The sequence below is a fragment of the Puma concolor genome, chromosome A2, assembly GCF_028749965.1.
Source record: "Puma concolor isolate L17-30 chromosome A2, mPumCon1.1.hap2, whole genome shotgun sequence".
In the NCBI taxonomy this organism is placed as follows: Eukaryota; Metazoa; Chordata; class Mammalia; order Carnivora; family Felidae; genus Puma; species Puma concolor.
Window position 1 is genome coordinate 50,115,534 of NC_141668.1, and position 25,928 is coordinate 50,141,461.

The following is a 25,928-nucleotide window of genomic DNA, read 5'->3' on the forward strand; positions in this document are numbered from 1 at the left end:
AGCCCCTCATGGGATGGAGGATGTCTGCTAGCATCACCTGGGCCACATGCTTCCTTGTTCAAATGAGAAGAGAGCTGGCCTCCATCCAGATAACCACTGAATAAAAACCCAGAGCTTAATTCTGATGGAAACTTCTGGGCACATTGCCCTCCTCCTGAACCATTCACTTTGCAACAAGACCCCATCCGCCTGCAGAGTTGAAGCCCCAAGCTCTAGTCAAACAAACAAAAACAACTGTTGCGCTTCTCCCTGAATAATGGATGCTTACTCTTACTGTGCTTATACAAATAAAAGGATTCACTCAAGTGGCTCATTCCAGAACAGAGTAGGTCTGCTCCAAAGTGATTTCACGTCCTCATGATATCTTAGAAGTAGCAATATATGGCCATTTTAAATGCCAGCTCCCCTCCTAAAACATAAAGTTCTGCCTCACTGCTGTACCAGACTGTAACACCCACCCCCTTCTCCAAGAAATCTAAGGACATTTGGCGAAAAGATGACCGCGCACCATAGCATCTGCAGCACTGGATTCAGAGATAATAATGATAATGCCTCATCTTTGATTAACATATTACAGTTTCCAGGGTGTTTTCACAGGCGGCATCTCATCCCGTCTCCAGGAGCTGCGTAGGATCTGTGCTGTTACATCCAGTTTGTAGATAAAGAAATCTCAGACAGATTGAAGTAACTGTCATCGCCAAGGTCATTGGCTTGTAAGTGACAGAGCTACCGTTGGGATCTAGGTCTTTTTGATGCGGAAATTTTCCCCCGATTGGGCCTTTGGACAAGAGAACCGAGTAAGAAAGACAAGAAAGATGCAAATTTGATTGCAGATCAGAGGGCTGGGAGACTGAGTGGGGGTTGCCTGAAGGGAGCATTTCTCTGCTGCAGGACTTTGAGCGAACCTGAGAGACAAAACACAGAAAGCTGTTCTCGAAGTTTGCTTCTGCCCTTTTTTTGGTTTTCTGTCCCAATTTCCTTCTTCCTGTGTTTCTTTCTTAAATTCTCTTCTCTGGTGCAACTTTCTCAAACGCCATACCAAACGACTGGGGGGTGTGGGTCGTGAGGGAAGCAGGTGGAGAAAGATGGGTGTTGTGTAGGACTGGGGAGGGGGTATACGTAGGGGTGGTGGGAGAAAGGGAAGAGAAAGAAATTGGAGTCAGGAGTTAGCTCTGACACCAAAGATTAACTGTAGTCTAAAATGTTTGATTACACATTGTTAAGGACAACTAACAGCTTCAAGGCAAAATGCCTTTGAACTGCAGACCCAGTTGAGGGCATTCAGGGACTGGAAAGACCAAACCTACCCACCAAAAGGTTTTGTTAATTACTTTTATTTGTCGGTACTATTATTATTTTTTTAAGTAAACTCTATGTCCAATGTAGGGCTCGAACTCACAACCTGGAGATCAAGGGTTACATGCTCTACTGATCCAGCCAGTCAGATACCCCGTGCTTTATTTTTAAAGTATAGCTGGAGACTGGTCAGGCACTACAAACTATTATCTTATCTATCTATCTATTTAAAGTAGGCTTCATACCCAATGCAGCAGGCAACACGGGGCTTGAACTCAGGGCGCTGAGATTAAGATCTGAGCTGAGGTCATGATCTGAGCTGAGATCAAGAGTCAGACGCTCAACCAGCTGAGCCACCCAGGTGCTCCTAAGTATTATCTTTATATATACAGGCCTCATTTTAGATACATTGGGACGACTCACATACTCGGCTTGTTGAAAATTAATTCTCTTAAGACTCTCATCTGCACTGGGAAACATGAGAGGACAATGGAGAACCGAGAAGTATTCTAGCCTGGAGAAAAGCCCTTAGCAAATATTCTTCCCTTTGATACGATGACCATTACCTGGGCAGCTCTGACATCAGCGTGGAGATCTGTTTAAGGTGCAAAGGGTCCTTTTTGAAGTATTTGCACCAAGAGTTAGATTGCGTCTAATCTCACGGTGGTGAGAAATTTAGAAATAATTAATGTCAATACTCTTGGGCTAGTGGGACAATAAAAGTGATCTAAGTTTTGCACTGTGGCATGGAAGGAAAAACGGAGGTCGCCAGCTAGTGGCTCAGATGTGGCCTGCAGATGGGACTTTGCCTGCCACTGTTTTAGGAGAACAGTGCTCTCCAGGTTCCCCTTGTCCCCACCGTTCACACGATGCGTACAAGTGCACTCACACATTGCTGTCTTCTCTCATCATTTCCCCTGCCTGGCTCTTAAGGCTTCTGAGTTTGAGACTTCCAAGATAAATAAAAAGCTGAGAAATATTTGAGGTGCTATAGAGAAGGATCCTTTATGTCAGCAAAAGCATAATGGGATGAAAATTATAGAAAGGTAAATTTAGTTACACAACCAAGGCAAACGGCCTTCCTGGAGGTACTCCTGGAATCTGGGTCTGTTTTCTCAAAGGCAAAAGGGGTCTCCGCATGGGTCCAGCCCTAGAAAAGAAGGGCCTGTGATGCAGAGGCCTCTGAGATGACGGTCGGCAGGGCTGTTGGCTCTGCGGCTCCGGGAACTAAAACTGCAACAGGAAATATGATGATGCCAAACAATTGGCTGAAAAGCAACGTGGTTAGAGTCATGACACAGACAGGGGACGAAGACAAAGAGGATGACCAAAGCAAACAGAGTCACCTTTCCACGGGATGGGTCATGCCTACCTTCTCCGCTCCACCTCAAGATCAACGGTGGGAAGGTACACCATAAAGGGTAAGTCAGGAACCAGCCAATGAGCAAAACAAGGGTATCTTCTCGAAGTCTTTCTTCTCTATTAAGTTCGATTTTAAAAGAAGACATCAGGGAACAGGAATGAAAGGGCATTCCAGAGGAGAAGGCAAGGGAAAAGACAAGCCAAGAGTGTCGATACCTGGTGGAGGCACCAAGGCCTCTCCACCATCAATACCCCATCCTGACCCTCAGTGCCCTCTACTAAGTGCCTTTGGCAAACTGGGCCACTTTTGCCCCTCAATCTTAAACGTCTGTGGTGGATGTGAGCATGGTCCTGCCTGTGGTCAAGAGGCCAGCTTCTTCGGATTCAAGGGGAGAGAAGGAAAATTATCTATAACACCCCGATTCGGGTACAGATATTATGTTAACAGCAAAGACTCTGGAGTCGGACAGACCTGGGTTCAAATTTTAGTTCTAGAACTCATTAGCTTTATGGGTCTTAGGAAGTTGCTTTAGTTTCCTGGGTCTTGTTCTTTCTTACCCATAATTGGAGCATAACGTAGGGTTTAAAAACTGATCTATGTTCAAGATATCTCGTCTAATGCCTGACACAACAGTAGGCACTCAACGAATGGTGGTAATTGTTATTTAAAACAATCGTTATCATGAACTTGAACATCTGTGAAAGGAAAGGTGTCCTAGTCAGTCAAATAAAAGGAGAGCAAGTGTCAGATCTCCCGTCATGGCTCAATGCCTCCCCGCTTATCTCTGTCCAGTTGAATGGCTTTGTCTGCATCAGCAGAGACTAGGAAACCAGTGTCATCAAAACCAATGAGACAAGCACTTCATAAATGCCTGTTAGGGGTACAGTGCAGTGACACTGTGCTAGACCTAAAAAAAAAAAAAAAGTCTCGCCGAAGGTTAGGCCATGATCGTGGCAAGGTATAACAGTTGTCATCTATCCAAGCTGAGAGATGATGGAAGACTATCTTTTCCTGATGCTACATAAGAGAAGAAGGGTAGCAAATTGTTAGAAACTGCTTCAGCACTGAAAACTGAAATCTTCGTGCATTGCCTTATCGCATGCTGAGTTATACCCCCGTATGACTTGTACCGAACACTGTGTGGGGGCAGGATGAAAGATAGTCTCCTTTCTCAAGGAGAGTAGGACTAGTGGCCTCCAAAGCAGAATGCATTCATCCTGGGAGGGGGACCCGACAATATACCGGGGTGTGGGATGAAGATACTAGACCTTCCAGTTCCGTTTTTTTAAAAAGGGGCACCTACATGGCTTAGTCAATTGAGCGTCTGACTCTTGATTTCAGCTCAGGTCATGATCCTCGGGTCATGGGATTGACTCCACGTCCGACTCCACGCTGAGTGTAGAGCCTGCTTAAGATTCTCTCCCTCTCTCTCTCTCTTTCCCTCAGCTACTCTTCCTCACCTGAACATGTGCTCTTTCCCTAAAAAAAAAAAAGTTACCTTCTTTTCTTAAAAAAAAATGTTTATTTATTTACTTTTGAGACAGAACACAAGTGGGGGAGGGGCAGAGAGAGAGGGAGACACAGAATCTGAAGCAGGCTCCTGGCTCCGAGCTGTCAGCACAGAGCCCGATGTGGCCCCCAACTCAGGAACTGAGATCGTGACCTGCACCAAAGTTGGATGCTCAACCGACTGAACCACCTGGACGCCCCCCAAAAAGTAATCTTCTTAAACTGTCTGACTTGTTTTATAATGTACATACTATATTTGAATAGGAGTGCCTTTCTGTAATTTATAAATAAGAATGTAAATATTTATGGGATCAAGGTGTAAATTTTTTGTTGTTGTTGATGGAGTTCTTGATTAAAAAGGTTTGGGAACCACTGGTCTAGAGAAGAAAGACCAGTAAGCCAGCAGCTGAAAAAAAAAAAAAAATCAAATGCAGGGGGAGCTTGGCTGGAGCACAGATAATAAGCATGTAGCTTAGCCAGGAAGAAAGAGGAGGCAGGATGTAGGAAAGTCTTGCAGGAGGTGACCGGCTGATCTGCTGATGCGTCTTTGGTGGGGGGACAGAACACGTGCAAAGGCGAAGTGGCCTGTGCCTGTACAGTGAGTGCATTTGGAAAACTGGTTGGGACCATACTGAACTGCCGTTACATGTGAGGGAACTGCTGGAGGAAAGTTTGGAAGGCTTCTGCAGAGATCGGATTATGGAGAGCATTGAGCAGAAAGCTTATTCTGATGGGGAGGCTTAATGCTAAGGGACTCTAGCAGGGGACGTGAGATCACGGAGCTGTATTCCCAACTCGAGCCTCTGGCCCAGTCTTCTCTGACACTTGTTTGAGTTCTAGAGCAAAAGAATTGTAAAGTGGGAGCTGAGGAAACCTCAAAAAGCTAGGACAAAAAAGGTGCCGGCAGTCTTTGAAGGGATAGAAAATCTTTAACACCGAGCATTGCTGGGTAAGGATCAATAATACCTAAAGGCACATGTCAGGGCAAAAAGGCTGCGCAGTGTTTTTCAAGCAGTGGTGCCTTAGTGACTTGATTATAGTCAATGGCAACAAGAGTGATCCCCTGAGCGAGCCCAAGGTGGAAAGGAGGGAAAGGGAAAAGGAGGAAAGGGTGGCCAAGGCAACAGGCTGGTATCTTGCACAGTGGATCAGGCTACACAGAAGTACAAATCCTGGGGTCACTGTCCATGCAGGTGCCTATGTAAATAACGCCTTCTGGAATCGTGCAGCAAAAGCCTCACATAGCTGTTCCATCAAACTATGTTAAAGGAACGAATGAAATCATGAGCGGCTGGCGGCTCTTACGGCCATATTTAAAGCTCAGGCTGGGTGGCCAAACCCCATCAGATTTGGATTTGGAGCTACTGTCTGGAAGGCAGTGTAGCAGACCGCAGGAGGAGAGCGAAGCCGGGATGCTCAATTAGAACTGCAGTCATTGGTTGAGTGTCTCATTGATTTAGTTCTGAAGAAAGCCTGCAAGGGGCTGGGAATGGAAATGCCGGAACCATGTATATAGTTAATGAGGCAGAAGCAGCCAGGTAAAGAGCTAAAGGGGTAACACCTGTGAGGATTGGTCGCTGGTGGCATCCAACTGGAGAACCCCCATGACTCATTCTAAGGCCAACACTTAGATCTAGGCAAAATGGGAGTTAATCACCAAAGAGCAGATCAAGCTGGCTCGTTTCTGAGCTGGAGTCAAATCGGTACAAAAAACTCGAAGACTTGTTGCATAAATGTTAAAAAAGAAAATTTGGGATGGACGTCCTCCTCCATGGAAGAAGGTGAAGCCTGAAGAAAACATCCTGTCAAGGCAAAGGTTGCTGTTGACAGAAGTGACAGCCACGGGCTGCCACGCTTTTTTGTTTTTTTAAGATTTTATTTTATTATTATTTTTTTATTTTTTTTTCAACGTTTATTTATTTTTGGGACAGAGAGAGACAGAGCATGAACGGGGGAGGGGCAGAGAGAGAGGGAGCCATCAGCCCAGAGCCTGACGCGGGGCTCGAACTCACGGACCGTGAGATCGTGACCTGGCTGAAGTCGGACGCTTAACCGACTGCGCCACCCAGGCGCCCCTAAGATTTTATTTTTAAGTAATCTCTAACCCCATGTGGGGGTTCGAACTCACAACCCTGATATCAAGAGTTGCATGCTTCGCTGACTAGGTCAGCCAAGTGCCCCAAGAGCTGCCATTCTTTTTTAAAAATTTTTAATGTTCATTTATTTTTGCGGACACGTGCGAGAGAGAGAGAGAGAGAGAGAGAGAAAGAAACAGAGTGTAAGAAGAAGGGCAGAGCAAGGAAGACACGGGATCCAAAGCAGGTTCCAGGCTCTGAACTGCCAGCACAGGGCCCGATGCAGGGCTTGAACTCACGAATGGCGAGATCAGACCTGAGCCAAAATCGAGAGTTGGACGCTTAACCAACAGAGCCACCGAGGCGCCCCTGCCATTTTTAGTGATCACAGACTGACATGACTTGAAGAAGACCTGAGCTCATGATCTGTTTAGTCTATGTAGTGGTGGCAGTAAAAGGAATGCCTCAATCCACTTATGAGCTTGTTTACATCCAGTGAACCTGAAAAGCAACTTAAAAGGGACCTGGGGAATGACCCAGAAAACCCGAGGAAGCTAGAATCGAAGGCAGTATGGAGAGTTCGATTTAAAACACAACCCAATGTTCATAGGCATCCTCTTGTCATGCTAACAGATGTCCACTCAGGGCACAGGAAGTATACGGTTTTGATCAGAATATCCCTAAATTAACTGATTCGCATATGTGGAGGCCAATTATTTGAAGCACAATTCCCTGGTGGCTTCACTTGGCTCCGTTAGACCAATGGATTGACACTTTGCTGGCAGCTGTATCAGCCCGTGGACCATGGCCGTGCTAGATTGAGGGAGACTGCTACCGGATCCCATATCATTTGTAATACCAAGCTACGTGGCCACCAAGTTCATACTTTGGGCCTATGCGTTGGGGGGCACAGTGCCCTGGGGAAAAGCAAAGGGTGTGCAAGAAGAAGGAGTTAAAAACCCAGGGAAGTCTTCTGGCCATAGCCACTATCCCATCCAACTCCTCAGTTCTCTCACTCTCCCTCTCCTTTGAAATATTTTTGCCACTCAAATCAGGCAAATATTTTTTTGTAAATGTAGAGGTATATCAGCCATCGCTTTCTCTTGGATATCACTAAGGTTGAAATGTTTATTCTCTATATTTTTATAGCCTAGTGTTGACTTTATCTGAGGGGACACCCTTAAAACAAACACATTTATTTTTCAAGTTAAAAAAAAAATTTTTTTTTAAGTAAGCTCTAGGCCCAGCATGGGGCTTGAACGCGTGACCCCCCCCCCCCCCCCCCCCCGATCAAGAGTCATATGCTTTACTGACTAAGCCAGCCAGGCACCCCCGAAATAAACACTTTTACTTATTTACTTATTTTTTTTTAATTTAAAAAGTTTATTTATTTTGACATAGAGAAAACCGGAGAGGAAGGGGCAGAGAGAGAGGGGGACAGAGGATCTGAAGCAGTCTCAGCACTGACAGCAGAGAGCCCAATGCCGGGCTCGAACTCACGAACTGTGAGATCATGACCTCAGCCAAAGTTGGATGCTTAACCAACTAAGTCACCCAGGCACCCCTAAAATAAACACTTTTAAATGTAAGTGCATAATGTAAGCAAGCTACTGTAATTTTTTTAAAGTTTGCCTGTGGTCAACTGTATGTTCTTTTATTGTCTGTTGATGCCTTACTGAATGCACTTTGAATACAGAGAGGAAACTGTGAGCCTGGGGAGAACTCACTCCATGTCCTTGACCTCAATATACCATATCTATAGTATCAGTGGGTCTGAGAGACTGAGTATGTTCCCAGCTCTAATAGCTCATGATCACGTATCTAATATAAAGGCCAGAAATACCTAGAGTGTGCCGATTTAAAACAAAATTATGAGCAGAGTGTCACATAAGCAGAGCTTCAGTGCATATAAAAAGAATTAATAGAGTGGACTATAAATAATATGAATAATGGCCTAAGGTAAAAAAAAAATTAAATCTTAAAAAGTAAAAATTTGATTTATGTTACTTTGGCTCATTTCATTAAAAAAAAAACACCTCTATTTGTTAAGCATGGCCTATCACTTGGTGCACTCGTGAAACGCAGCCTCTTACTTCCTTGTCTTTTACCTGCACATTTCAGGCACTTTCCACCTCTGAACTCTCTTGCCCGGAGTTAATAATTCCACACGGAGTGTTTTTTCTCCAGAGGACAGAGTCGCTACTTCTCCGAAGCTCTTGATAATTCCTAGATCCTGCATGGTGGTGGTGCCTAACACTTATCTCTAGAGAGAAGCCGGCAGCAGTTTGGGTGCCAACTTTGCATCGCGTTGCCCTCCCTGTCCTGTTACTTGATGCGGTGTGTGCCTGCCAGATATTCTGCCTGCTCTCAGCCCGAGGCCTTCCCAGACTGGGCCGCTGAATGCAAGCCACAGCTGCCAAAATTCTAATTCAAGATCTAGAATTCTAACTCCTGCTCTTTAGACCCTTGTCTGGCCCTGGCTCCGGTCTCCAGCCAACCGGGTCGCTGGCTCATTATCAGGCCCTCCCAGGCCTTGCCCCCACCCGCCAATGGGCCCAGCGAACCATTCTTGGCACCAGACTGAACTTCAATGACACGACTGCCCCAGCCTCATGCAACCCAACTCTCATCTCAGCACAAGTCTGTCACCTTGTGAGCCGGGCAAGAAGGAATGGGCGAGAAGAGGAGATGCCACGGATGAGGGAACCAATCGTCCCCAACTGCTATGACTGTTCGATTGTAAAACTTTTGTGGTGCCTTTACTCTAAAAACTCAATTGAAAAGTGTTAACAATCTTACTGTTAGTGATAACACTGGAGATGAATACAGTTTAGGGAGAGGGGAATACTATTTCTGTGTGTGTCTGCACCAGAGATAAGTGAAATTTTCCTAAGAAAGGAAAAGTGGTAAATTCAGTATACCTGTATTAATTTAAAAATGCACTGTTGGGTCATAGACTGCCGCTAATGTGTAATGTTCTTTAGGCACCTGGAAAAGTGCCATTGGAAATCACACGCTTTGCAGGTAAAAATATGAGTGCAATGGGGTGGGGTGGGGTAGGGACGAGAAAGGAACCAATTCTTAGCAAAATGCAGGTTTTCAGGGAAGCTACCAAATTCAACTTAAGTGCTTCACTGGTCAACATTATGGTTTAAATGCTCACAGGTCGGTGTAATCAAGATTGATTGCAGGAGTCTTTTCTCTTTCAGATGAAGAGTAAATATGTCCCTTGACCCTGACTTTACTCCTAGCCTTAACCACTGTGCTGTTCTTTCTGCTGAAGAGTCTTGCTTCCAGGGTGACAGATGGGTCAATTCCCAGAACTGACCTGGGACAGTGGGGTGCTGTAATTGGGGAAAATGAAATCATTTTAGTTTTTGTCTTCCCAAAAGGAGCAGGGAGTGTAACAAACGTGGTACATATGTAAAACACGGGCGATGCACTTGACAATCAAGAAATCTATTTTGAAATTTAAATAAAGCTAAGGTTTTCTTTTGGCCTAGAGGGAAATTTCATTAAAATCAATTAGTTCGTACAAACCTCCAGAGAAAATGACTTAAAAAAAAAAAAGGTTTAAGGAGTAAGGTGCACACAATTACCTTTCCTGGGTCCCCTGTGAATGTCAGTGTCACACCTAGACAGGTGGCCAAGTGCAAACAAATGTCCCCGAGTGGGGCCTGGGTAGCTCCCTGAGTTCTCATCGCGGGGATGCGTGTGTAATTAATAGATGTGTATATATCACGAATGTAATATACATAACCAAGGAAGCTCCAAACAGATTGCACGTATTACCAACTGTGAAGGGCAGGCCGAGAGAGATAAAGTTGGTGGCAGGAGCTCGCAGGTGAGGCCTCAGTCCAGGAACCGAGGTTGGGGCCGCACAGCTGTTGCCGCGCGCCCTGGTCCCTCCTCCCAGCTGCAGCGGCCTCACCCCCCCCCCCCCCCCCCCCGCTCCCGACGCCGCCGCCGCCGCCACCGCCTCCCCTCTGCCTCCCGGTCTCTCTACGCTCTCCTTCCATCGCCTTAGCCCCCTCTCCCTCCGTCCCGTTCTCTCCGCTCCCCTCACCCCGCCTCTCTCCCCCTCCCCCAGCCCCTCCTCTCTTCACCCCACCCTGCCTCCCTCCCTCCCTCCCTCCGCCCGCCGGCCCGGCGCTCGCAGAGCCGACACCAGGGGGGCTCTCGATGTAGCACCATGACAGGCATCGCCGCCGCCTCCTTCTTCTCCAATACCTGCCGATTCGGGGGCTGCGGACTCCACTTCCCCACCCTGGCCGACCTCATCGAGCACATCGAGGACAACCACATCGGTAAATGGCCCGGGGGTGGGCGGGGGTGCCCGGCGCGCGGAAACTCCTGCCCAGGCGAGAACCCCAGAATGGCCAGGGGTGGCCAGGAGGGAGGCAGGCGGCGGCGGGGCGGGAGGGTGTGTGCAAGCCCGGGGCGTGGGGGTGACGGGATGCGGAGGCGCGAGGTGCCTGGGGCGGGGGGGGGAGCGGGGAGCGGGCTCGGGTGGGGGAGGGGGGCGGGCGCCCCGAGGTGCCGGGGCCGGCGGGCGGCCGGGCTGGGGGATTCCGAGGGGCGTGCGCGCCGGCGGTGAAGTGGTGGGAGTGGGGGTGCGCCGCGGCGGGGGCTGCGGGAGGAGGGACCGGGCGGCGGGGAGATGCGGCGGCGGGGCCGGGCGCCGGGGGAGGGGGCGCGGGGCGGAGGGCGCGGCTGGGCCGGGCGGCCGGCGCTGGGCTGGGGCGCGGAGTTAGTTGGCCCGGTGGTCCGGGCGGCCCGAGGCGCCGGGGGCGGCGGGGGGCGGGCGCTGCACGCCGCCCGCCGCTTCCGCCCCGGCTCGAGCTGTCAGGGCTCGGCGGCGGCTGCAGCCGCTGGGAGGTGGGAGCGGGGGGGCGGGGGTGGCTCCACCGCGGCAGCCATTCCGCTTCCTCCTCCCGCCGCCGCCGCCACTGCGTCCTGTCAGCGCGGGTTGCTAGGTGTGGTGCGTCGGGAGGGGGCGGGAGCCGGCGGCCGCGGGCGGAGGACGCCGCTCAAGCCCTCTCTCCCGGCGCCGCGGGGCTCGCTCGGCCCCGCCAGGGACGCGGGCCTGGGGGCCCTGGGCACCCGCCCCTGCCCTGGCCTGGCGCGGACGCCGGGGCGCTGCGGGCTGAGGTCCCGGGGGCGCCGGCGGGCCGCGCCCAACGCCCCAGGCCGGGCGGCCCCGGAGGCCCCTGCGGCTGTGTGTGCTGGAGAGCAATCCCCCGGGGCCGCGGCAGGGCATTTAAATGTGCCCCGGCTCTGAGATTTGCCTTTCAAATGGTGCTAGGCCCGAGGTGCGCCGGCTACGCCCGGGATCCGCGGCGGCGCGGCGGCCTGCGCAGCGCCCGGGGCGTGGGGGACTCGGTGGCCGCGGGGGAGGGGGCCCCCCGCGGGCAGGCCGCTTCCCTTCCTGCCCAGGACCCCGGGGCCCTTCAACAAGTCCTTGAATTCGCACAAGTCCTTGCACGCATTTCCGTACTCCTATCCGGAGTCCCTGCGAGGGGAGATGGGTCCGGCTCATCTGGCTCCGGCGGTCCAGCCACCTGCAGAAGGTGTGGCTGGCGCCCACGAATTGTCCCGTGTGGGCTGGAAGATGAGGGGACCGCGTGATGCCCCATCGGGGCTGTCTGATCCGGAGAACCTGTAAATTAACCCCAGAAAGCCCTTTCCAAATGAATGCTGTGGATTCAGCCGTGTGGATGCAACTCACGTTCCTACAAAGTTGTGAGAATAAATCACGACTGCTGTGTTTATTTATGCACGAATAAAATGAGGCCGAGCCTTCTGCTCTTTTGCTTGGTATAGTGCTTTCTCTTTGCACACAGTGGTGCTTAATAAGGGTTGAATGCTAGTTTAGCATAGGAAAAGAGGGGCAGGGGCTTCCGGAATGGGGAATAATCATTGAAAATGTCTGCCGAATGTCTTTAAGGAGGTAATCCTGATGAGTAATTGTCCAGGTTTTGAAACTTACAAAGTTTTAAAACATCCACATGATAGTTAACGCCATTTCCTCCGATGGAGGTGTGAGATTAGGCAAGTTTTGGTAGTCTTAAAAGCAGGAGTTTAACAAATTTGCTGATTCATAGCATGATTAAATAGTCATAACCGCAGGTACTTTAAGGATAAATCAGATTTTTCATGATAGCAGTTCAAAATAATAGTAAGACTTAAGTAATGCAAAGTTCCAATAGTAATTTTGTCAGTTAATTTACTTCCCTTGCTTTAATAATACATAGAAAACAATATACATAAGAAATATACATTATATAAATATATAAATAGATAATATTTCCCCACTTAGGGCTGTCATTGCATATCCCATTCACTTTCGCTAAGAGTTATTTCAGGATAAACTGTAATTAAGGTGAGTAATTAAATTTTTCCCACATTGCCTGCCTGCTTGGACTAGCTGGTTAAAAGAAAATATAAGTTTAAAATCTATTAAAGGCGGTTTTCCTTCTTGAGGATTTAGCTTGTAATCAATTAGAAGATGGTTTTAAATGGTTGGTGGGTCAAAAAAGCTTTTTAAGTTTGCAGAAATTGTTGTTAGTATTGGGTAAACATTTTCCCAGAGGGCTAAAGGTTCTGTAAAGTTTTCTGAAACTCAGCTTTTAAGGGCCCTCCCCAAAGGGCTAGTTCTTTTCTCTTAATGAAAATATTGAAGAATTAAATTTATAACAATAGTTATGACTTAGGCACACTGTGTGGCAAGACTACCCATGACTGTACTTTGGAATTAGTTTAAAACCAGCCAACTCTATGGAAAGTAAATGCTAAAATGAACAAACACTTGAAATTCCCTGAATGAAGAGATGAACTTCAACTGTTGGGTGCCTCTGTTGAGGAGAGGCCCCTTAGGGGGCTTTCAAAAACAGCCCTATATGCGCAAGTAAGAACTGACCTCAGGAAGAATAAAAACAACCTGATTAGTAGGCAGTGTCACATAAATACACTTGATGAAGGGTCTTGAGTGCAGATATAGCAGACCAAGCATTTAGTGAAAGCTCTGTGTGTATTGTTAAGTGGTATTTATTGTTTGTGGTTTGGGCTATAAGGTTTTGGAGGCAGATGTTTATTTTTCCTGATTGACTTACTGATTTCACGGCCTTGTTACTGAGTGGCCACATTAAAAAGATGCTTGAAAGGACTATTAAAAGATCTATGTTAATATTATCCTTCATTTTTGCGCGGAGCTTGTAGTTAGCGATCGTGAGAGTACTAGAAATATGTTCAGGTAGTAGTTCCATTTTGGGGACCCTTCTGAGTTATTACTATCTAAGCACTAGTCAAAATTCTTAAGCAATAATGCAATGAAGACTTATGGGACTGTGGCGTGTTTCTCGCTTGACAGATTTTTCAAGGCCTTCAGTGCCCGAGGCCCGTAGTTTTCATTAAAATTGTATTTTTTAATTCAGATTAATTAAGTGCATTAAGTTTAGAATAGCTGTCTCTGTTCTGTTACATATGTACGTGTAGCTCCTGTTTTTAACCATTTTCCTGTACCCATAGGAAAAAGGATTTGGGGCTATGTAGAGCCACGGGAAGTGTGATTTTTCACCGTCCTCTGTCTTAGCTCTCTTCTTCCTGGAGGAGTGCAGCACCTGTGTTCCAGAGTTTGTCCTTGCCTTTTTTTTTTTTTTTTTTTTAATTTTTCAATGTTTTTATTTATTTTTGAAGGAGAAAGAGAGAGCATGAGTGGGGGAGGAGCAGAGAGAGTGGGGGACACAGAATTGGAAGCAGGCTCCAGGCTCTGAGCTGTCAGCACAGAGTCCGATGCGGGGCTCGAACCCACAAACTGTGAGATCATGACCTGAGCTGAAGCTGGACGCTCAACCGACTGAGCCACCCAGGCACCCCTGTCCTTGCCTTTCATCGCTAGGTTGGTCCTGGAGCACCTGTCTCTGTGTACAACCCCATATCCCAGCTGAAGCCCTCCCCTCAACTTAAATTGCCTAGAAATCCCATAGCCCTGCAATTGTGAAGTGTTTCTCTATCAGCTTGCTCTCAATTCATTCATAGCCCAGCTCTGTTTCCTGGAGACGGGAAAAGCTGATCAAGATTTGTTTGCTTCTTACTGTGAGTAGGTACTTGAGTTTGTAGGAACACTCTTGACGTGCACATCCTGGATAGGTGAAGCTGAACTGGTAGCTAGGAATCTCAGAAACACCAAGGGCACTAAATTTAGCACTGAAGGTCAATGTCACAGACTCATGAAATGCCTGCTCTGTCCATGCATCCCGGTGCAGAGAAATCTTTTGGCTTTTGGTTTCAGAAAGGCAAGTATTTAATCATCCTTACTAGATTAAAAAAAAAAAAATGTTTATTTATTTTGAGAGAGAGAGAGAGAGAGTGCATGCCAAGTGGGGGGAGGGGGGGCGGAAGGGCATAGAGAGAGGAGACACAGAATCCCAGCAGCACAGAGCCCTATGTGGGACTCGATGTCGCAAACTGTGAGATCATGACCTGACCCGAAATCAAGAGTCGGACGCTTAACCAACTGAGCCGCCTAGACGTCCCCATTCTTACTAAATTTGATTATTTGGTATATTTGTAAACGTTCCTCTGCATTTTGAATTTATTTATGTCATAATATTTAGCATCTGTTTTGTACCAGGCACAGTTCTAGGCTCTTGGTATTTTTTGGTGGCAAAGATCCTTTGGGGAGTTTATTTTCTAGTGGTGGGAGATAGTAAGCAATGAGCAGAAGAATAAGTTAAGTAGGATGTTGGAAGGTGGTTAGCAGTATGGAAAAGAGAACGAGCAGGCTAAGGTGGATTGAGAGGAGGAATTGTTAGCATTTTTAATTGGCTGGTCAGGACAGGCTTCACTGAGAATGAGAAGCTAAGAGGTAAGCCAAAACCTTGCCAGAAGGGAGGAAGTTAGCCATGAGGACACGAGGGGAACATCAAGGTCTAGGCGGAGGGAACAGACAGTGTAAAGGCCCCGAGGCAGACCACACCTCTTAAACTGTAACAGAGAAATCTGACCCAATTCAGTTATTCTTGTTATTAAACTAGCGGCTCATTTAGAACTTTCCTCAGATGTTAGGAGCCTCAGCTTTGCTGTTGTTGACTCAGATTTTTCTGTAGAGGCCCCATTAGGAGATGAAATATTGTTGACCTAGTGACTCACTGTAGCTATGACTTGGTGGTTCTTGACCCTGAATGTCAGCAGGTTTCTTGTGAGTTTCTACTTGTTAGTTTCCTCATTTCCAAAACCAAGGTAAAAAAATCCATGCTGCTTCATGTCAGATGGTAGATTTGTAAACCATCTAATTAGTAGAAATCAAAGTCCTTAGAAAAATAAGGTAGTTACTGTACTACCCGTAGTGTAGAATTGGGCTCCAACAATAGTATTTGCATTATCTTCTAAAATGGCACCCCAATATACTAAATAAATGGGTATGTAATAGGTTAGTAAGCCCTTATTATCCCCACTAAAGTAGCTCTGAACTCTTGAAGGGAGGATCATCTGAGGGGTAGCATAGTGAACCTGCTTGCCTGGGTTTGAATATACACCTCTGACACTTGTCAGCCATTTGACCGTGGACAAATTGCTCAGTGACACTGTGCCTCAGTTTCTGCCTCTGTTTAATGAAGACAATAACAGCACCTACCCCATGCAGTGGCTGATGAAGATTAAGTGAACTAGCCTGTGTAAAGTACTCATTTACAGCACAGTCAGCCAATTTCTTTTGCATTTTGTGTATTTACTAAATGAGTATGTTTGCAATCCTACTGTGAAAGTCTACATTCGAGGTGAACAGAAGGTGGGTTGTGTCTACCTACAACCATGTGAAATCGTCAGGCCTTTCCCAGGAAAGGTTGAAAATGGGAAATGGGAAGACATCCAATCGTCCAGATTGGGGTCGAAGGCTCTGGCTACTTTCTGTTCTTCGTGGCCAGAGGTACTTTAGATGCGGGCAAAAGCCTTTGCCACTGTGGACTGGAAAGTGGTGTCAAGGCCAGTGGCTTCCAACATGGCCTTTCCTTGTGGCCTGTTTTTTTATTTGGAAAAAGCCAGGACTAGAAAGAGGCACTGTGCTTGGAGCTTGTGGGCACATTCCCATGAGGACATTTCCTGTGGGGGGGAGGAATGACTGAATGACTAAATGAATGAATGAAAGGCTTGTCACTGCCTGCCCTGCTCTTTGCCTACACCTTGTGGCTTGGCGGTGTGATGCCCTGTTACTCCCACCCATGGTTCACAAGAAGGTCCCAGGTACAGAGCCAGGCAAGGTTTCAAGTGCATGCGTGTGCATGCGTGTGCATACGTATCACACGCTGTGTGGAGGAACCCTAAATCCAAAACTTCACAGCATTCTCCAAAATCGTTTTTCCATTTAGCCGGTTCTCACCTCTAAATAGTCAAATCACCCTTTATGGGACGTTGCTAGTGAACATTCTGTCTCCTAAGTTTCACAAGCTTCTGATTGTTTTCTTGTTGTAGTGTCCGTGTTTTCTGATGTGTGACTGAGATGCATAGACAGAAAAACTGCCTGCAACTGATTGACTGGGTTGACAAAAGGCTCCATATGTGGAAAATAGCTTCCTTTAGAATGCGTCTATTTTGGAGACCTCTCCCACTGTGACAATACTAGAGATATAAACTGATGGCGATGCTTCCCACTGATGACAGTGAAGAAGCCTCAAGGCTACAGCAGGCTGGTGACTCTTGATGCAGGGGGCTTTCCTCGAACTGTCTGGAAGCCAAAGGTCTTGTGTTTAAGACTGAGATCTGAGAGACAGGACAGTTATCAGACCCCTTAAAAATCCTCCCTAATTTGTAGGGGCCCCTGGGTGGCTCAGTCGGTTGAGCGTCTGATTTCGGCTCGGGTCATGATCTCGCAGTCTGGGAGTTCGAGCCCCGCGTCGGGATCTGTGCTGACAGCTTAGAGCCTGGAGCCTGCTTAGGATTCTGTGTCTCCCCCTCTCTCTGCCTCTCCCCTGCTTGTGCTCTCTCACTCTCTCTCTCAAAAATAAATAAAATGTAAAAAAATAAATAAAAAATCCTCCCTTTTTTCCAGCTTTTGCTGTCAGGACAAGAACCACACCCCACAATTCTTTATATTGCCTCTCTCCCACCCCCTTCTTATCCCTGCCCTCAGACCTTGACAGTGCTGATAGGGCCTGTGTACTACTGAAGTTGCTGGATTTCAGATAATACATTTTGTTTCATGATGAGGCAATAGATTTGTTCCATGTTGACCTCGCTCAAGTGTTGAATGGCACATGTTGTTTATTTAGAATCTGAAAATCAGAAACTGCAAATGTCAGAAATTTGTTGGAAAAAAACAAGCCTTTCATTTAATGTGCTAAATCAGTTTAAAGAAAATTATATTTTCCCCTTGCACTAAGCACTGGAATGTTGCAGTCATTTTCACCCATTATTTATTTTTTTTAAAAGGCCAGCTGCAAGCAGGGACCACATTAATGGATATTCTCTTTAAGGATGAAGGCTTCCCAGTAGCTCTCTCTCCACTTTGGCAGGAGTAAAAGTGACTCTTCTTGGGTCACTGACTACAGACTCTCTGTCCAGCATTGATAGTCTCCAAATGGCCAGAGTGGCCCTTGTCTGGTTCACCCACTGGCCTCCTAAAGGAAGCCCTGTTCATTGTCTGCCAGGCTATAATGGTGATTTTCTTCTGAGATAGATCTCTTGAAGGGACAAGATCTGGATGCCATGTCGTTAACATGGAACAACTCACTGTCTCTTTGATATTATATAGAGAATTGATGTATAGACATACTATATAGATAAATGACACATATAACATGTAAAATACATATATGTGTATAATACATATCTAAATATATTTATATGTGTGTGTGAATATCTCCACACCCACATATGTGTGTACATATATATGTGTGTGCGTATATTTATATGTATGTACATAATACATATATACATTTATATTATACATATACTTGCTCTCTTTCTGACTCCGTCAAAATCACTATGTATAGTGAGGACTACCGCACACATTTTTGAGTATTTACTATATGTTTGTACTTGAGACAGTACTTCCTGTCACCAAGGAGTTGAAATTTATTTGGAGAGACTAGATAAGTACGGACTGAGATAAACAATGAGTAATAGTAAGGACCACAGAGGCAGATTTATTATGAAGCCAATGAAGGTCAAGCCCCAGGGCCCCGCGCTTGGACAACACGTGTTTTATCACGTCTGAATACATTACCAGGATCCACACAGTCCTTTCCAAGATCCTGCTTGGAGCCCTAGCAGTGTGCGATCGTGGGTTCGTAGCTTGTAAAATTTGAACAAGTAAGATTAGCAGCGGTTGGTTAAAGTTTTTCTTTTCCACTCTGACATCCCTCCTGTCACCTATCTCCTTGGGTCCAGTGACATTGGGGTGGAGAGTCTTTTTGAGATACAGCTAGGGGGAAGTCGAATTGGGGACACACTTAGCTTGGGCGTAATGGTACATATTTCTGTGATTCATGGTCATCTCTGTGTCTAGTGAAGTTATTCCTAGCCACCTGCATATGGGAGTCACTCCCCAGGAACACTGCCCACTGTGCCAGCCCGCCTGGGGCCCTCCCACAAAGGGGCAGGGCCGGCCGGAGGAAGTATTGCAGTATGAATGTGTACTCTGACATCTACCAGTAGGAATTAGTTTGAAATGTATGGAGCCAGAAGCTAGTCTGGAAAATTCTTGTGTTTGTTAAATGTGTAAAGTTCTAAGCAGGGAGTTTGTTTCTTATCTAAGTGTGGTTAGGTTGGAAGTTCCTTTTGTTAGGAATATACTTCATGATGCAATATAATATATAAGTATAATATTTATAGTATACATATATATATTGTATGTTTGTATATACTTATATATTTATATATCATAAAATTATATATAATTATATATAATGCAATGTGAGGTATAAGTGTACATTTATAAATGCACTATGTTTTTTATGGAAATTCTGTGTTTAAGTTTCTTGCTTTTTTGACACAAGTGCGTCTGTATCGACAACAAAGAATATTGACAACAAACTGGCTAATGAGTGTCATCAACACAGAGAATATTTGGAGTCAGTCAATGCACAAGAAAACTTGAAATGCCCTGAATTCTTACGGCTCGTATACGAAAGGAAATAAAAGTGTTCACAAATTTGACAACGATCCAAAAAATTTCTATGGCATTACTAATAAGGAGCCGTGAGGCAGAAAGTAACTTCTCTGAATTATCAATAATTAAAAATAAGTATGGATCACCCACACTTGAGGAAAGAGTGATTTATAGAAAATACTAATGTCCTCATAGGGAATGATATTAACATAAATCATTGTTCCATGAGGAGTAATCGAAGAACATGAAGCCCAAAAGAAATATATACAGCAGCGTGTCAGGTGGTTAATTCATTACTGGTTTCTTGTTCCGGATTTTGTGATGTTTTGGTAATGGTAGCTTTAAAAATTTTGCATTGTGTTGTGATTTCTTAATCTAAATAAATGATAACTTTTGTAATAATTTTATATTTGTAACTTTTTTTTTTTTCCCCATAAAGAGGGTCTAAATCTACCGGCCTCACAAAGCATGGAATTATTTCTTGAACCCAGTTAGGGAGTCACTACCCTGTGCCAAAGACTGTATTAACCAATTATCGTACAATATTTATTTTAATGTTTCTTTATTTATTTTGAGAGAGAGAAGGCGCACACGGGAGGGGCAGAGAGAGAGAGAGAGGGAGAGAGAGAATCCCAAGCAGGCTCCACACTGTCAGTGCAGAGCCCTACGCAGGGCTTGAACTTCTGAACCTTGAGATCATGACCTGAACCAAAATCAAGAGTTGGATGCTTAACCAACTGAGCCACCCAGGCACCCCAATTTTCATACAATATTTAATTTACCCTCACTGTAAGCCTATGAAATAAATATTACCCCATCCTAGGAGTACTTCCAATTTGGAGTTAAATATGCTACTGTATTAGTTAAATACCTTATCTAGTGAGATACGAACCAGAATGTTTATTTTGGTAAGATTATAAAACAGAAATATTTTCCAGCAGAACAGAAAGCCTCTCCCACCTCAGATAGGTGCATCGTTATAGTTGGCTCTTCCCCCTTTGTCCCGTAGTGCCTGCCCGCCATACTCCATGGTAACCACTTGTAAACTTTGCCTCCCGCCAAAACACAGCCCCTTCCTGGTGGATGGGCCTGGTTATCTTCCTAGGCTCTTCCTCAAGATGTGTTTTCAGAAATGAAATGCGAACGAAAATTGAGAAGTGCTTTGGACTGTGAGAAGAATAACTTGCAGGGGTAACCTGGGGCGGTCAAAAACATCTTGGAAGCATTCATATATGAGGAATAATATATTTACGTGTTTGTAGGTATATATTTATGGGAGCCATGCAAATACCAGTTAGTCCAAGGCAGTTTATATTAAGGAAATTTGAAGAAGACTTTCTTTTTTTTTAAGGAGATTTGGAAAAAAAATCCATGTCTTTATTTTCACACTTGGGAACTGAACTTGGTTAGGCCTGTTCCATGTTGAGAATATTAAGAAGCTTCGTTGAATTATTTCTTGCCTTACCTACAATATTTGGTTGTCTAGAACATTCTAGGGCTTCAACAATGCTAGGACAAAAGTGTACCTTGCTTCCTCTCACCTCTCTGCTAGGGCAGTTTGGTATAAAGGAGGCGGGGGGATGGGGTGGGGAGTCACTTGGCTTGTGAAGCTGGACAGAACTGGATTTTGAATCTTGAGTCCATCTACCTTTTAGCTTTTCCAATGGGGACAATTCTGACAGTCTTCTTGTTTGTATCAAATAGTAACAATATCTACTGTTTAGGAAGCACCTACTAGTGAGGCACAGGCTAATTGCTTTTAATGTATTGCTTAAGAATGGCACATGAGTCCCATTTGACACTAGATACAGACCGAGACATAGAGCAAATAACATAGCATGAAGCACATAGCCAGAAAAAGGCTCAGGGGAGTGTGGGGTAGGCTTTGCTCTCAGGTGTCCTCCTATTCCTTAGTACCTGCTCTATACAGCCTAAGCTGTGCCCTTGTACAAGATATTTACATTCTAGGGGAGCCCGGATGGCTCAGTCGGTCAAGTGTCCAACTCTTGATTTCGGCTCAGGTCACGATCTCACGGTTCGTGGGGTCGAGCCCTGTGTCGGTCTCTGCACTGACAGTGTGGAGTCTACTCGGGATCCTGTCTCTCTCCCTCTCTCTCTTCGCCCCTCCCTCACTTGCACTCTCGCTCTGTGTCAAAAATAAATAAAGTTAAAAGATACTTACATTTTAATAGAAGGCCAAATGTTTCCAGACTCCTGGAGTTTACAGTGGTTGGAAGGGTCCACGAGCATCCCATTGAGCATCCCATCGTCGCAATCACGACGGAAATAATAAGTCAGCAGTTTTAAAGTGGTTGCAATTACCGTATTGTCTGAGGTGCTAACTGGTTTCCCCTCCCTCACGGATCCTTATTTACCTGGGGTAGGGGACTCCCGAGAAACATAATACCTAACACTGCACACACAAACTTCTGACTCCAGATCTCCAAATTAAAGCATTGGCATTATGGTCACGTGTGTGAATTTAAAGTTGTGTTTGGACCGGTTATCACACAACGGGACCCGGTTGTAAACACTGTGAATTTAGAGCCAAAGCCCTAGTCGTCCTGGGTGTGCTTAAGAGCCCTTTCTCCCGGACACTTCCCTGGTGTCCTTTCCCAAGAGAGCACGTTTTAGGTCATATTACTCCATCACCAGGCCTTGAACAGCTGGCACAGCAGCACATCTGGACTTAGAATTGACGCACCAGTTTTTTCTTACCTAAATCATCCCATGAAAGCCTCTCGAATGCTAATTTAGCTGCCTGATTGTCAGTACCTGGTGTAATTATCTAAGTAATGGCAGAAGCAGGGAAATCTGTAAAGACGTATTTGTACAGCTTACTGTTAAGTAAACTGCACACCATGATAATAAGCATAAATAAGCCTATATTATGCCCGTGCGTCTTCAGGTATCAAACATCAAATGAAGGAAACGGGGTTTTGGAGTTTCTTTGTAAGCTCGGTGTGTGTTACAGAAAGCCTTCACCTCAGAAATTCTAGATTAACTTTTTCCAGGCCCCTCCTTTCCTCTGCTGTTCTCACTTCATTGAGATAATGGACAGGCTGGTGGACTGTGGACTAAAATACCTCTTCGGGACTCAGCAGATATCACACGGGCATTTCATCGGCCCCAAGCACTCTATAGATAGTTTCAATTTCAGATCTTTACCGAGGAGATCTTTTGATAGGATATTTTTAACACTAGACATCTGGAGTCTGGCACCAACTCTTTGTTTGACAGTGTGTGCTTTAATATGTCTCAATGTTCTGCCTGAGCTGGAAACTCCCTTTTGTACGTTGGCCTCACTTCAGCACTTCCAGGGGCCCACACCAAAATATTTGTTGTTTAAAATGTGTGAACACCAGACAGGAAATTTGGCTAAGGGCTACTAAGTTATGTGCACATTTCACATTAGATGTTGGAAGAAAGAAATAACATTTTGTCAAAACCCAGAAAGTGAAGGGCATCTTACATGTCGACGTAACCTATGTTGCAAAGTAACGAGAGTTCTTCTTATCTGTGGTTTGTGGCAATCAGTCTTATTAATTTATGAGTCCCTGTATGACAACGTGAGTTGTCCTCAGAATCACATGGGTGAACCCGGACAAAATAAGGACAGCTGGCTCCACCCCCAGAGCTTATGATGTGATTGACCTGGGGTGAGCTGGGTCTGAGCCCTTGTCAAAATAGATTCTAATTTGTTGTCAAAGTTGGGAACCCGTTGGTTCCCACTGATGGAGTCACTAGCATTGCGAAGATTGTGGATTTTTAAAAAAAGGAATAACACTTTTAAAGAGGTGTGACCTTTTGGGGTTTCCATTCTATAGCTGCAGTTTTGAGTTTGACTGGAGGCAAGCGTTGAATGTAGAGCAGGTTTAAAAAAAAAAACTTTTTGGTGCGCCTGGGTGGCTCAGTCGGTTAACAGCGGCCGACTTCGGCTCAGGTCATGATCTCGCGGTCCGTGAGTTCGAGCCCTGCGTCGGGCTCTGTGCTGACAGCTCGGAGCCTGGAGCCTGTTTCAGATTCTGTGTCTCCCTGTCTCTGACCCTCCCCTGTTCATGCTCTGTCTCTCTCTGTCTCAAAAATAAATAAACGTTAAAAAAAAAATTAAAACAACAAACTTTTTTTTATGTTATGTTTATTTATTTTGGAGCGAGAGAGAGACAGCATGAGCAGGGGAGGGGCAGAGAGGGAGACCCAGAAACCGAAGCAGGCTCCAGACTCTAGGTTCTGACCTGTCAGCCCAGAGCCCAATGCGGGGCTTGAACCCACGAACATGAGATCATGACCTGAGCCAAAGTCGGATGCTTAACCGACTGAGCCACCCAGGCACCCCTAGCAGTTTTGAATATGGGATACCATCTCAGATGTGTAGTTAGAGCAGAAATGCCTAAGCTGCAAAACCTGTGTCCTCAACTTCTCAAACTTCATGCCCTCAGGACACAGTGTGTGTGTAAAGTGACAAGTTCAACCTACTTGGGAGTGGTGGGGACTCTGGCCAACTAAAGAGAGCCCTTGCTTTGCTTACAAAGAGGACTACTACTCACCTCCAGCCCCGTGCTGTCATGTTGGAGTGCGGGCCATTGTTGACAGATCTTGTCCTTATTAGAGGCTAAGAACTATGATTTTTTTATACGAAATATATCTTATATTGGTTTGCAACCAGTACAGATGGTTTTAAAACACTGTGCAAGAAAACTCTTCCACCACCGCTGATCACCGTCTTTAATAAGATACTGATGATAGGCCATGTGTTTTAATGGAATACGTATAAATGCTGAGATGCACAGTAAACTTTGAAGACCATTGTTTCCAGCAAAGAAGCTATACAGACTACCGCAGGTGTAATGGAATTGTAGCTTATGATTTTGTTTTGTTTTTTAATTGCCATTTCTTTTCAGGAAATGGTTAGCTATTTTTTTTTTAATGAAAACTTTGTGATGTCAAGTTTTCTTTGATACCAAATTCTAAAAAAATGAGCCTTAATCCTGAAAGTATATTAGGATCATGATTTGGGTGCATTTCCCTCCCCCGGGGAAAAAAAAGCAGGATCACTGAAATACTCTATCCTGGGTGTTTTCATCGTGGCAAAAGGATGATTTCAAGCGGATGAATTGAGCACCGTGTCCCTGAGAAGCCAGAAGGAAACTTAGAGGTCGTCTAGTCCAACTAGCTAATTCCACAGATGAAGAAGCCCAGGAGGTTAAAGTCATGAGTGGGCGAGAGTGCTTGGCCAAGAGGAGTAGAGAGAATAGCAGTAGAACAGTGGTCCAGCCTGTGGTTGCTGGAAGCTACTTACCTCACTGGGGATCCTGACTTTTCCTTCAGTCAAGTATGTAACCTCTCTGTGCCTCCTTGTTTTTCATCTCTAAAATGGGGTGCCTGGGTGGCTCCGTCGGTTAAGCGACCAACTCTTGATTTCGGCTCGGGTCATGGTCTTAGGGTTCGTGAGTTTGAGCCCCGCACCGGGCTCTGTGCTAACAGCACGCGGAACCTGCTTGGGATTCTCTCTCTCCCTTTCTCTCTGCCCCTCCCATGTGCTGTCTCTTGCTCGCTCTCAAAATCAGTAAATAAAAAAAAAAAAAAAAGTAAAATGGAAATAATAGTACGTATCTCAAGCTTTTGTGAGGTACCACTTCTGTTTGGTATGCTAGCTGTTGGAACTCTGGTGAATTCTGAAGAGAAGAAAGCTCTCTAGGTAGCTCCCTTCATTGCCTTCTGGAGGAAGCCATGCTGGAGGCTTTACTGGGGAGTGGGTAAGCAGGACTGCCCTGAACCCTACCGGCTGTGTGACCTTGGCCAAGGATATTTAACTTGTCTGGACCTCAGCTTCTGTCCGATAAAGATAGTATTTATCTCAGAGTGCAGGATTAAATTAAAACATGCATACGAAGGGCAGCTAAGGAAGCATCCTGTAAATATTAACACCGATATTATTGGACCATCTTCTCGCATCCGTGATGCCTGCTGCTGGTGCCACATTCCTCAGATTCTTCTGTCCTCTTTATGTTTCCATAATATGATGGAGGAAGAATCAAAATAACGTTACACATTCCTGTTTTTTGTTAAGCGTTTTTACTTTGAGAACTTTGATTTCCCTGGTCGAGTTTTGGTTGGTGTTTGTAGAAGTCATACTGAGTGGTCGTAGGAATCTACGAGCTGTTAAAACATTCCACACACAAATTCTTGCTGTTTCAAAATATACCAGCCTTAATTTAGTATTGTTTATCCAGATTTAAGTTTTTGAGACGTTAGATCACGTGATTAGAAAAATGCTTCCATATTTGATAAATATAATTTTGCAGTTAGGAGAAAAGGCATTTTAAGAGTCTAGAGAGGTTTATTAAGCTATATAAACAGAAAACATAATTTTTTCATGTTGTACCAACTAAGCAGTGGAAAAATAGGGCATGATTTTGTATGCATTGTTTGTAAAGGTTTATTGTGAATCATTCGGAAGGATTTGTAGGGCTTTTATGAAGCAATCCAAGAACACGACTATAGGAATCTAACCAAATGCTGTGCTCTCCTGGTCGAGTGGCTGTGCACCTCTTTAAGAACAGTCCTTGAAATGTCACAT

At 45.5% G+C, this 25,928-nt stretch overlaps 1 protein-coding gene across 1 annotated transcript in view; it reads left to right on the top strand.

Moving 5' to 3' along the window:
* Positions 1-10,187: 10,187 nt before the first annotated feature.
* JAZF1 (JAZF zinc finger 1) overlaps positions 10,188-25,928 on the top strand; it is a 344,125-nt gene continuing 328,384 nt past the window's right edge. Inside the window, exon 1 of the mRNA XM_086693724.1 lies at positions 10,188-10,550. Within this exon, the coding sequence (XP_086549850.1) occupies positions 10,436-10,550 (115 nt within the window). The 5' untranslated portion in view covers positions 10,188-10,435. The remainder of the gene's footprint in view (positions 10,551-25,928) is intronic.